We start from the raw sequence: 12,898 nt of genomic DNA on the forward strand, positions 1-12,898 counted from the left end.
GGGAAACCATGTTTGACGGATCTGCTGAAGTTTTATGAGGCTGTTACTAACAGAATTGATAAAGGGGAGTCGGTGGATGTAATTTTAGTTTTAGTTTTAGAGATACAGCACTGAAACAGGCCCTTCGGTCCACCGAGTCTGTGCCGACCATCAACCACCCATTTATACTAATCCTCCACTAATCCCATATTCCTACCACATCCCCACCTGTCCCTATATATTTCCCTACCACCTACCTATACTAGGGGCAATTTGTAACGGCCAATTAACCTATCAACCTGCAAGCCTTTGGCGTGTGGGAGGAAACCGGAGCACCCGGAGGAAACCCACGCAGACACAGGGAGAACTTGCAAACTCCGCACAGGCAGTACCCAGAATCGAACCCGGGTCCCTGGAGCTGTGAGGCTGCGGTGCTAACCACTGCGCCACTGTGCCGCCCCAAATATTTGCAGAATTTTCAGAAGGCTTTTGATGAATTCCCCGTCAGGAGGTTGGTTAGCAAAATTGAAGCACATGGGATAGGAGGTAATATACTGGCATAGATTAAGGATTGGTTAACAGGCAGAAAATAGAGAGTGGGAATAAACGCGCCATTCTCGCGTTGGCGGGCTGTGACTAGTGGGGCAGCACAAGGATCAGTACTTGGGCCCCAGTTGTTCACAAAATATATCAGAGATTTGGATGTCGGGATCAAATGTAATATTTTCAAGTTTGTGGATGACACAAAACTAGGTGGGAATGTGTGTTATGATAAAAATGCAAAGCAGCTTCAAGGGAATGTGGACAGACTTAGTGAATGGGCAAGAACGTGGCAGATGGAATATAATGTGGAAAAATGTGAGGTTATCCACTTTGGTAGGAGGAAAAGATGTACAGAGTATTTCTTAAATAGTATGAGATTAGAAAATGTAGATGTACAAAGGGACCTGGGTGCCCTGGTCAATCAGTCACTGAAAGCTAACATGCAGGTGCAGCAAGCAAGTAAGAAGGCTAATGGTATATTAGTCTTTATCGCAAGAGGATTTGAGTACAGGAGTAGTGCAATCTTGCTTCAATTGTATAGAACCTTGGTTAGACCACACCTGGAATACTGTGTGCAGTTTTGGTCTCCTTACCTTAGGAAGGATATTTTTGCCATACAGGGAATGCAATGAAGGTTCACCAGACTCGTCCCTGGAATGGCGGAACAGTCCTATGAAGAGAAAGTGGGGAAACTGGGCCTGTATTCTCTCGAGTGTTGAAGAATGAGAGGTGATCTCATTGAAACCTACAAAATACTTAAAGGGATAGACATGGTAGATGTAGCTAAGATGTTTCCCCTGGTTGGGGAGTCTAGAACCTGGGGACACAATTTTAAAATAAGGGGGAAGCCACTTAGGACAGAGATGAGGAGAAATTTCTTTACTCAGAGAGTTGTGAATCTTTGGAATTCTCTAACCCAGAGGGATGTAGATGCTCGTTCATTGAGTATGCTTAAAGCTGAGATTGACAGATTTCTAAATACCAATGACAGAAAGGAATATGAGGATAGTGTGGGAAAAAGGCATTAAAGTGGGTGATCAGCCATGATCGTATTGAATGGCGGGGCAGGCTCGTTGGGCTGAATGGCCTACTCCTGCTCCCATGTAAATGAAGTTCCTCATCCCGGAACCATTCTCATGAATCTTTTCTGCACTCTCTCCAACGTATTCACATCTTTCCTGTAATGCAGCGCCCAGAACCTGATGCAATAAACCAGTTGAGGCCAAACTAGTATATTATACAAGTTCAACATAACCTCCTTGCTCTTGTACTCTATGCCCCTATTCATAAAGCCAAGCATTCTGTATGCTGTATTACTCATTCTCAACCTGTCCTGCCACCTTCAATAACATAAGCACATCGACACCTGGGTACCTCTGTTCCTGCACCGCCTTTAGAGTTGTACTTTTTATTTTATATTCTCTCGCCATTTTCTTCCGACTAAAACGAATCACTTCACTTTTCTCCACATTGAACTTCATCTGTTACTTGTGCCCCATTCCACCATCTTGAAGCTCTACACTACCCTCCTCACAGTTCACAATGCTTCCAAGTTTTCTGTCATTCGCAAATTTTGAAATTGTGTCCTGTCCACCAAGGTGTAAATCATTAATATACATCAGGAAGATCAAGGGTCCCGACACTGACTCCTGTGGAACTCCACTACAAAAACATCCATTAAACACTAAAATAAAAGCAAAATACTGCAGATGCTGGAATTCTGAAATAAAATCAGAAAGTTCTGGAAATACGCTGCAGGTCTGGCAGCATCTGCGGAGAGAGAAGCAGAGCTAACGTTTCAGGTCAGTAACCTGTCTTCAGAATGTTAACTGAAACGTTAACTCTGCTTCTCTCTCCACAGATGCTGCCAGACCTGTGGCGTATTTCCAGCATTTCTTGTTTTTATATCCATTAACTACAACTGTCACTCAGCCAATTCTGTATCGATTTATTCCACGAGATATAACTTTGCTCACAAGTCTGTTGTGTGGCACTGTATCAATGGCCTTTTGGAAGTCTATGTAGACTACATCAACAGAATTACCCTCTATATAATCTACATAAATGATTTGGATATGGGGATTAATTGCAGAGCATTTCTTAAATGGAGAGAGGTTGGGAAATGTTGATGTCCAAAGAGACCTGGGTGTCCTTGTTCACAAGTCACTAAAAGCTAGTATGCAGGTGCTGCAAGCGACTGAGACAAATGGTACATTGGCCTTCATTGCAAGTGGATTTGAGTACAGGAGTAAAGATGTATTGATTCACTTGTATAAACCCTTGGTGAGAATGCACCTGGAGTATTGTGTACAATTTTGGTCTCCTTATGTAAGGATATACTTGCCATAGAGGGAGTGCAATGGGGGTTCACCAGACTAATCTCTGGGACGGTGGGATTGTCTTACGAGGAAAGATTGCAGAAACTGGGCCTGTATTCTCTCGAGCTTCGAAGAATGAGAGGTGATCGCATTGAAAATGACAAAATTCTTACGGGACGTGGCAGGGTAGATGTGGATAAGATGTTTCCCCTGGCTGGTGAGTCTAGAACTAGGGGACACAGTTTCAGAATAAGGGGCTGGCTATTTAAGACTGAGATGAGGAGGAATTTCTTTACTCAGAGAGTGGTGAATCTATGGACTTCTCTACCCCAGCAGGCTGTGGAAGCTCAGTCATTGAACATGTTCAATACACAAATCGATAGATTTCTGAATACTAACAGCAAGGTAAATGGGGATAGTGGGGAAAATGGCAGAGAGGTAGATGATCAGCCATGATCCGTTTCAATGGCAGAATAGGCTCGACGGGCCGAATGGCCTACTCCTGCTCCTATTTTCTATGATCCCTCATGAACCATCTCAGTTTCCACTTCAACAACTCCAGCAAGTCAGTTAAACATGATTTTATCTGAACGAATTCAGCCTGTTTTTTTCCTGTAATTAACCCAAATTTGTCCATCGATTAACTTTGTCCCGAATTACTGTTTCTAGAAGTTTCCCCAAAGTTAAAACACTGTCTGATCACACTGGGTCCATCCTCCCCGGGTTACACACTGTCTGATCACACTGGGTCCATCCTCCCCAGGTTACACACTGTCTGATCTCACTGGGTCCATCCTCCCCAGGTTACACACTGTCTGATCTCACTGGGTCCATCCTCCCCGGGTTACACACTGTCTGATCACACTGGGTCCATCCTCCCCGGGTTACACACTGCCTGATCTCACTGGGTCCATCATCCCCGGGTTACACACTGTCTGATCTCACTGGGTCCATCTAACCCTCGAATTGTTAGCAGTAACTGTTTAACTTGCTGCGAACAAACTGAATTCAATGCCAAAACATTTGATATTTCAGAAGTGCAAGTATTGTGAGTATTACAACATACATTTCAGGAGTAGGAACATCTGGATTCCTGGAATAAAACTCCAGTGAGTGTTTAAAGGGCTGAAACATGGTCGTTTCATTTCCTGTTGAAAGCAGGTCCCAACAATAACCAGGTGATTTGTGTTGAACGAGTACAGCAATGAATCAACAATGTAGCAGAACAAACACTGTTCTCAGTTTAATAAAAACCCTCGGTCGAGGCTGGGAGCTGGATCAGGTGACCATTGAGAACTCTTTATTCTGACAGAACACAAAGTAATTCAATTTAATCAAGTTTAAAAATATATCCTGTAAAAATAACATGATTATAATTTTATCACCAGTTAATGATCAATCATTACATCCAATATTGTGTTAAATTGAGAAACAGATGTAACAATGGGAAATAAGTGTGATTAATAAAACCCAGATTTTGGTTAAAACCTGTCAGTTTATTAATTTTGTCAGTTTATTAATTTTGTCAGTTTATTAATTTTGTTATTTGTCCTTTTCATTATTTTATTTTCATCGGTGAAGCAGATTAACCCAACCAGACCAAACCCTCTATTAACACTGTATTAATACTATATCACTATATTAATACTATATCACTGTATTATTACTATATTAATACTCTATCTCTCTATATTGATGCTATTTTACTCGATATTAATACTAAACAATGTTCTAACTCTTCCTCACCGTCACTCACAGACCAGCCGCGGAGAAAACCCGGAAGAAAGGCGTTACTGTGCGCCTGCGTAGTGGTAAGGCTAAACTTGCGCTTGCGCAGTTGTAGGACTCTGACTGCGCCTGCGCGGCAGAGGAGGTTGAGAAAGAATCTGGAATTCCAAAAGAAAGTTAAAAACAAAGTTGGATGTTGTGGAGGAAATGTCAATGGGAACATGGAGAGTCAACACCAACAGCTGCTGGACTAAAACAAACAAAATAAAATACAGGGTCACTGACCTGAAACATTAACTCTGCTTCTCTCTCCACAGATGCTGCCAGACCTGCTGAAGATTTCCAGCATTTCTTGTTTTTATTTCAGATTTCCAGCATCTGCAGTATTTTGCTTTTATTTTAGTGTTTAATTCACTGCCACTTCTCCAGGAATGCCCACCTTGAAGAAGTTCTGCTCTTCTCTCTAACGGGATTTTCGTTTGTCTCTTTTACCTTGTTCACCTTCATTGCTTTCTATTTCCCTCCTGGTATTTGATAAAGTATCGACCAAAACTCATTTTCACAGCCACATCTCCTTCCTCAGTGACTGTCTCCGGCTCCGACTTATTCCATGTGGATTCCAACTGAAGTTTCATCCTTCATGTTTTGAATCCACCCAGGATTCCAGGCATCTCCGAGAAATACAACGTTCCTCGGACTGCTGTTCTCGCCACATCCTAAGATCCACATTCAGTGCTATGCACCACCACATGCACACACTGAACCTCTCTCTCCAGAAGCACCACCTCACCTTATCTCAAAGCTGTTCTACTCCGCAGATTCATTTCATCCTTCGTCTTATCTGATGCATTAACAAAAAACTTTTTTCTTCCTTTCAGATGTTAAGGAACGCAAACTCCAGCGGTCAAATGGGGACTAATGCCCCTCCAGATCCTTCTTCCCCTTCACTTCCCTCTGACCCCACCCTTCCTGATCTGACCCTTTGCCATGTATTCACTATACCCTCTGACCTTACCCTCTCTGACGCTGAACGTTCTGTACTCAGCAAAGGACTGGGTTTTATCCCCTTACGTCCCCACCTCAATGAATTTCGCCCTCGGCATGACTTTGAGCTCTTCTTCCGTCGCCTTTGCCTCTGGGCTCACTTTGACCAGGAGTTCTCCCACCAACCAGCAGACCCATTCACCCACCCCCAGCATTCTCCCTCCACCTGGACCCTTCCCTCTGGCTTCTTACCCACTCTTGATCTTTTCATTGAAAACTGTCAGTGAGACATCAGCCATCTCAATTTCTCTGCCCCCTCACTCACTCACTCGAACCTGTCCCCCTTTGAACTTGTTGCACTGTGTTCTCTCAGGTCTTACCCTGACATTGTCATAAAACCTGCAGATAAGGGTGGTGCTGTTGTTGTCTGGCGTACCGATCTCTACCTTGCAGAGGCTCAGCGCCTACTCTCAGACACTTCTTCCTACTTCCCCCAGACCATGACCCCACCATCGAACATCAAGCTACTGTCCACAGGACTGTCACTGACCTCATCACCTCCCGAGACATTAACACAAGTCTCATTAATGGTTTAATATTGTAGAAACAGTTAAACTCAGGTCAGTTTTACAGAATATTCCTTGTGCCAGAATCTGGCAGGGAGACTAGAATCTTGTTCCAATGCAAACTACAGAATTAGAGCAAAGTTTCCAATAATCTCTGTACAAAACTGCTGCAGAAAATCTGTCATTGTCACTTCCCTTTTCACACAGAACGAACAACACAGAAACAGATCATTAGACACAACTGCTCCTTGTTTATGCTGCACACGATCTTCCTCCCACCTCTTTTCATCAAACCCGATAAGCATAACCTTCTAATTCCTTCCCCTCGTGTGTTCATCTAACTTCCTGAAGTTAATCTTTTCTTTGCAGTGAGGATCTGCAATATAGGCCTTGACTTCACATCGACCCTGTCCAGTTCACGTGTTGTTGTTGCCCCGTCCCACTGACCCACACCCACTGACCCAGCCCCGCACCCACACCCACTGGCCCGGCCCCGCACCCACACCCACTGGCCCAGCCCCGCACCCACACCCACTGGCCCGGCCTGGTTATGCCTGTTTTCTGTGGGATATGTCGAACATTTCTTGTTCCAGTCCTACTCAGGCCCCTCCCGTGACTCTTTTTCCGGTACATTGATGACTGTATCGGTGCCGTTTCCTGCTCCTGCCCCAAAATGGAAAACTTTATCTCAACTTTGCTTCCAATTTCCACTTAACTCTCACCTTTACATGCTCCATCTCCGACACTTCCCTTCCCTTCCTCGCCTTCTCTGTTTCCATCTCTGGGGATAGACCATCTACTAATATTTATTATACGCCCAGTGACTCCTACACCTACCTCGACTACAATTCTTCACACCCTGCCTCCTGTAAGGACTCCATTCCATTCGCCCAGTTTCTCCAGCTCCGACGCATCTGCTCTGATGATGCTACCTTCCTCGACAGCGTTTCTGATATGTCTTCCTTTTTGCTCAACCGAGGACTACCCCCCACTGTGGTTGACAGGGCCCTCAACCGTGTCCGGTCCATTTCCTGCACCTCTATCCTCACCCCTTCCCCTCCATCCCAGAACCGTGACAGGGTTCCCCTTGTCCTCACTTTCCACTCCACCAGCCTCCATATCCAAAGGATTATCCTCCACCATTTCCATCATGTCCAGCGTGATGCCACTACCAAACGCATCTTCCCTTCCCTGACAGCATTCCGAAGGGATCGTTCCCTCCATGACACCCTGGTCCGCTCCTCCATTACCCCCAACACCTCGTTCCCTTCCCACGGCACCTGCCCCTGAAATCGCAGGAGGTGTGACACCTCCCCTTTTACCTCCTCTCTCCTCACTATCCAAGGCCCCAAACACTCCTTTCAGGTGAAGCAGTGATTTACTTGTACTTCTTTCAATTTAGTATGCTATATTCACTGCTCACAATTTGGTCTCCTCTACTTTGGAGAGACCAAACTCAGACTGGGTGCCCGCTTTACGGAACACCTCCACTCAGTCCGAAAGCATGTCTCCGAGCTTCTGCTTGCTGGCCATTTCAGCACACCCCACTGCTCTCATGCCCACATCTCTGTCCTGGGATTGCTGCAGTGTTCCAGTGAACATCAACCCAAGCTCGAGGAACAGCATCTCATTTACCGATTAGGCAAGCTACAGCCTGCCGGACTGAACATTGCGTTCAATTATTTCAGAGCATGGAGGGCCCACCTTTTTATTTTTAGTTATTTTTTCTTTGTTTAGTTTGTTTACTTTCTGTTTCTACTGTGCCAACCCACTGTTTTTTTCATGTTTGTGCTTTGGGCCAAGGTGTTCATTTTTCTGTCAATGAACACCCTCTCTGTACTAACTCTTTGTCTTTCAGCTCACCATTAACATACCGTTTGCCTTTGCTCCATGACCTTCTGGTCAGTTATTCTCTGTGACCTTGTTCTATCAACACTTTCTTTTTAGTTATCTCTTCTCCCACCCCCGCTTTACTTGCTTAAAACCTATTACATTTCTAATATTTGCCAGTTCTGATGAAGGATCACTGACCTGATACGCTACCTCTGCTTCGCTCTCCACATATGCTCCAAACCTGCTGAGTATTTCCAGCATTTCTTGTTTTTATTTTAACTCTCCAATCTTATTCATCTTACGTGGCTCGATTAATAATCTAGAAATTATTACCTTTGAGGTTCTGCTTTTTAAGTTAGTGCCTAGCTCCTCATACTCTCGATGGAGAAGCTCTTTCCTAGTCCTATGTCATTGATAACTACATGGACATACAAATTACTCGAGGGCCCTCGAGCCTGCTCCACCATTCAACAAGATCAAGGGGCTGCTCTGATTCTAACCCCACATTCCACCTACCCCCGATAACTTTTCACCCCCTTGCTTATCACGAATATCTACCTCTGCCTTAAAGATATTCAAAGTCTTGCTTCCACTGCCTTTTGAGGAAGAGAGTTCCAAAAACTCATGACCCTCAGAGAAATAATTCTCCTCATCTCTGTCTTAAATGGGCGACCCCTTATTTTTAAACAGTGAATCCGAGTCCTAGATTCTCCCACAAGAGGAAACATCCTTTCCACATCCACCCTGTCAAGATCCCTCAGGATCTTACATGTTTCAATCAAGTTGCCTCTTACTCTTATAAACTTCAGCAAATACAAGCCTACCCCGTCCAACCTCTCTTCAACAGACAACTCACCCATTCCAGGTATTAATCTAGTAAACCTTTTCTGAACTGCTTCCAATGCATTTACATTCTTCCTTAAATAAGGAGACCAATACTGTACATAATACTCTAGATGTGGTCTCACCAATATCCTGTATAACTGTAGCAAAACCTCCCTAATTTCATATACAATTCCCCTCACAATAAACAATAGCATTCTATTAGATTTCCTAATTACTTGCTGAACCTGCATTCTAACATTTTGCGATTCATGCACTAGGACACCCAGATCCCTCTGCATCTCAGAGCTGCACAATCTCTCACCATTTTGATAAAATGCTTTGTTTTTATTCTTCCTGCCAAAATGGACAATTTCACATTTTCCACATTATACTCCATTTGCCAGATCTTTGCCCACTCACTTAACCTATCCATAGCCCTTTGTAGTCTCCTTATGACCTCTTCACAACTTACTTTTGATACCTATCTTTGTGTCATCAGCAAATTTAGCAACCATATCTATAGTTGTTCATCCAATCCAAGTCATTGATATAATTTGTAAGAAGTTGAGGCCCAGCACTGATTCCTGTGGCGCATTTATGTCTGGTCCCTGTTTCCTCTTAGCTAGCTGATCTTCTATCCATGCCAATATGTTACCCCCAACACCATGAGCTTTCATTTTCCGCAAAAACCTTTGATGTGGCACCTTGTCAAATGCCTTCTGGAAATGTAAGTACAGTACATCAACCAGTTTCCCTTTATCCACAGCACATGTTACTTCTTCAAAGTACTCTAATAAATTGGTTAAACATGATTTCCCTTTCACAAAACTATATTGACTCTGCCTGATTACTTTGAATTTTTGTCAGTGCCCTGCTATAACATCTTCAGTTATAGATTCGAACATTTTCCCAAGGACAGATGTTAAGCCAGCTGGCTTGTTGTTTTCGTCTTTCCGTCTCCCTCTTTTTAAAATAAAAGGAGTTACATTCACTATTTTCCAATCTAATAGAACCTTCCCCAAATCTAGGAAATTTTGTAAAATTAAAATCAATGCATCAACTATCTCACCAGCCACTAGTTAAGACCCTAGGATGAAGTCCATCAGGACCCTGGGACTTGTCAGTCCACAGTTCCAACAGTTTGCTCGGGACCACTTCCCTAGTGATTGTAATTTTCTTGAATTCCTCTATCCCTTCCATTTCCCGATTTACAACTATTTCTGAGATGTGACTTGTATCCTCTACAGTGAAGACCAGTGAAAAGTACCTCCTCAATTCATCTGTCATTTCATTTTCATTCCTTAATGCCCCAGACTCGCTTTTATAGGACCAATGCTCACTTTGTTAACTCTTTTTTTAATGATCTGTAGAAACTCTTACTATCTGTTTTATATTTCTAGCTAGTTTTCTCTTGCACTCTAATTTTTCCCCTCCTTATTAAGCTTTGAGTCATTCTTTGCTTATTTTATATTTTGTCCAATCTTCTGACCTACCACTTATCTTTGTGCAATTATATGCTTTTTCATTAAGATTGAGACTATCTTTAATTTTTTTGTTAACCACAGATGATGGGTCATCCCCCTTGAAATTTTTCTTTCTCGTTGGAATGTATCTATTCTATGTATTCTGAAATATCTTCTTAAATGTCTGTCACTGCATCCCTATTGATCTATCCCTTAACATAATTTGCCAGTTCTCTTCAGCTTTCTCCGCTTTCATGCCCTCACATTGCCCTTATTTATGTTTAAAATACTAGTCTTAGGCCCGCTTTTTCCCTCAAACTGAATGTAAAATTCAATATTATGATTGCTGCTGCCTCGGAGTGTCCTTCACTCTGAGGACATTAATTAATTCTATCTCATTGCCCAATATCAGGTCCAGTAGAGCCTGCTCTCTGGTTGGCTTCAGAACTATCCCAAAAACATTCTAAGAAATATCAGTCCAGGCTACCTTTGCCCATCTGATTTTTCCAGTCCATATGTAGATTAAAATCCCCTATGATTATTGCTCTACCTTTCTGAATAGCTCCCATTACTTCTTTCCTTGTACCCCGTCCTACCATGTGGTTAATGTTAGAGGTCCTGTTCACCACTCCCACAAGTGACGTCTTGGCTTTATCATTTCTCATCTCTACCCAAGCAGCTTCTCCATCCTGGTTTCCTGAACTTAGGTCATTCCTCTCTATTGTGCTAATATCATCATTAGTTAACAGAGCCACCCATCCACCTTTTCTCAGCTTCTGGTTCTTTCCAAGTGTCAAGTGCCCTTCAATATTCACTTCCCAATCTAAGTCATCCTGCAGCCATGTCTCTGTAATGGCTATCAGATCATACTTATTTTTTTCTATTTGTGGTATCAGTTCATCTGTTTTGTTTCGAATGCTACATGCATTCAGATACAAAGTCTTTTGTTTTGTCCTTTTATTATTTTTGTAACCTCTAGGCTGATATTCTGATTTAGTCTCATATTTGTACTCTCTGTCCCTTCCTGTTATGGTCTGTTTATCATTTGCCACCTTCATATATTTCTCTCTTGCCTTGTCTCTACTCTTTGATTTACCACATTTTCCCAAATTTGATCCCTTGCCCCCACTATTTAGTTTAAACCCTCTCTACTTCTAGTTGTGTGGCTCGCTAGAACAGTGGTCCCAGCACGGTTCAGGTGCAGACCATACCAACGGTACAGCCCCCCACCTTCCCCAGTACTGGTGCCAGTGCCTCACAAACCAGAATCCACGTCTACCACACCAGTCTTTCAGCCATGCATTCATTTCTCTAATCTTATTTGCCCTATGCCAAATTGCACGTGGCTCAGGTAATAATCCAGACTAGCTAAAGTAAACGTTGGTCCCTTAGAGGATAACACTAGGGAATTAATAATGGGAAACAAGAAAGTGGCAGAGACTTTGAACAAGTATTTTGTAGCTGTCTTCAGGGTAGATGACACAAAAAGCATCCCAAGAGTAGCAGAAAATTAAGAGGAGCTTAAAACAATCCACATCACTAGAGAAAAAGTACCAGGAAAACGAATGGGACTAAAGGTAACAAGTCCTCTGGACCTGATGGCCTGCATCCTAGGGTCTTAAAAGAGATGGCTGCAGAGATGGTGGATACGTTGGTTGTATTCTTCCAAAATTCCCTAGATTCTGGAAAGGTCCTACTGGAATGCCACAGGGATCAGTGCTGGGGCCTCACCTATTTGCGATCTATATTAAGGGAAATGGCGTAGTGGTAATGAGACTTGGTATGACCGAAGTGGGAGCAATGCACTGTCAATTCAGTCCCATTACTCCACAGGTCACAGCACATTATTAAGTTTTCCCCCGACCAGAAATTAGCCAAATTAAACACTTTATTAACCCCAGAATAAAATACATCAAATCAGATATCTTTAAACAACAACAAACTAACTATTTATTAATAAACTAAATATAAACAATACTGAGATAAATCGATGCTTCTTATTCCTCCTAACCCTCATGCACACACACATATATTCACAAACCAACGGTTAACCGGTTCTAAAATGATGTTTTAAATTTGAGCAGTTTCTTAGGAATAATAAAACAACTGGGTTTTTAGTCCTCGTTGGTTGCTTTCCCAGATCAGTGAAGTGTCGCAGAGTCGAATATTCAGATGCCACTCGAGCTCTCCAGGTGAGTTGATGAACAGTCTGGAATGGATAGGTTTTCAAGGCACTTTGGCTGCAGTAGGCATCACACAGATCTTTCACCAAGGAGTATAACAAAAGGTCTATTTAGATTTTGAATTAGCAGTCTATCAGTAGAAACTTAACTGAGTTTCTAGACTCCCAGAAACACAAAAGACAACAGAAAGTCATTCCTGAGGCAGAGACTTCTTGGAGATGAGTGCACAAAGGAATTTGCTACTTCCAATAATGCAAAGATTCCTTTCCAAGCGTTGTTTCCTCTTTAGGCAAAACACAGCCTGTCGGCAATGTAGATTTTCTGCTGAAGGGGGAGACAAATCCTTCCTTCAGGGAGAGCACGCTTTGCTGGTCTGCCAGATCAAACCAGTTCGTAGCTAGTTCTCACACACAGTCAAACTGATACAATATGACATGTGACTGCATCTCCCTTGCTGTTGCTTAGGAACAGGCTTG

The 12,898-nt window shown here is 42.9% G+C and overlaps 1 protein-coding gene across 1 annotated transcript in view; it reads right to left on the reverse strand.

Annotated features, from left to right (window-relative positions):
- LOC137385166 (NACHT, LRR and PYD domains-containing protein 3-like) overlaps positions 1–4,045 on the reverse strand; it is a 96,855-nt gene extending 92,810 nt beyond the window's left edge. The window contains exon 1 of the mRNA XM_068060132.1: positions 3,907–4,045. Within this exon, the coding sequence (XP_067916233.1) occupies positions 3,907–3,985 (79 nt within the window). The 5' untranslated portion in view covers positions 3,986–4,045. The remainder of the gene's footprint in view (positions 1–3,906) is intronic.
- Between the last annotated feature and the right edge of the window lie 8,853 nt (positions 4,046–12,898).

Source organism: Heterodontus francisci, chromosome 28, assembly GCF_036365525.1.
Source record: "Heterodontus francisci isolate sHetFra1 chromosome 28, sHetFra1.hap1, whole genome shotgun sequence".
Taxonomy (NCBI): domain Eukaryota; kingdom Metazoa; phylum Chordata; class Chondrichthyes; order Heterodontiformes; family Heterodontidae; genus Heterodontus; species Heterodontus francisci.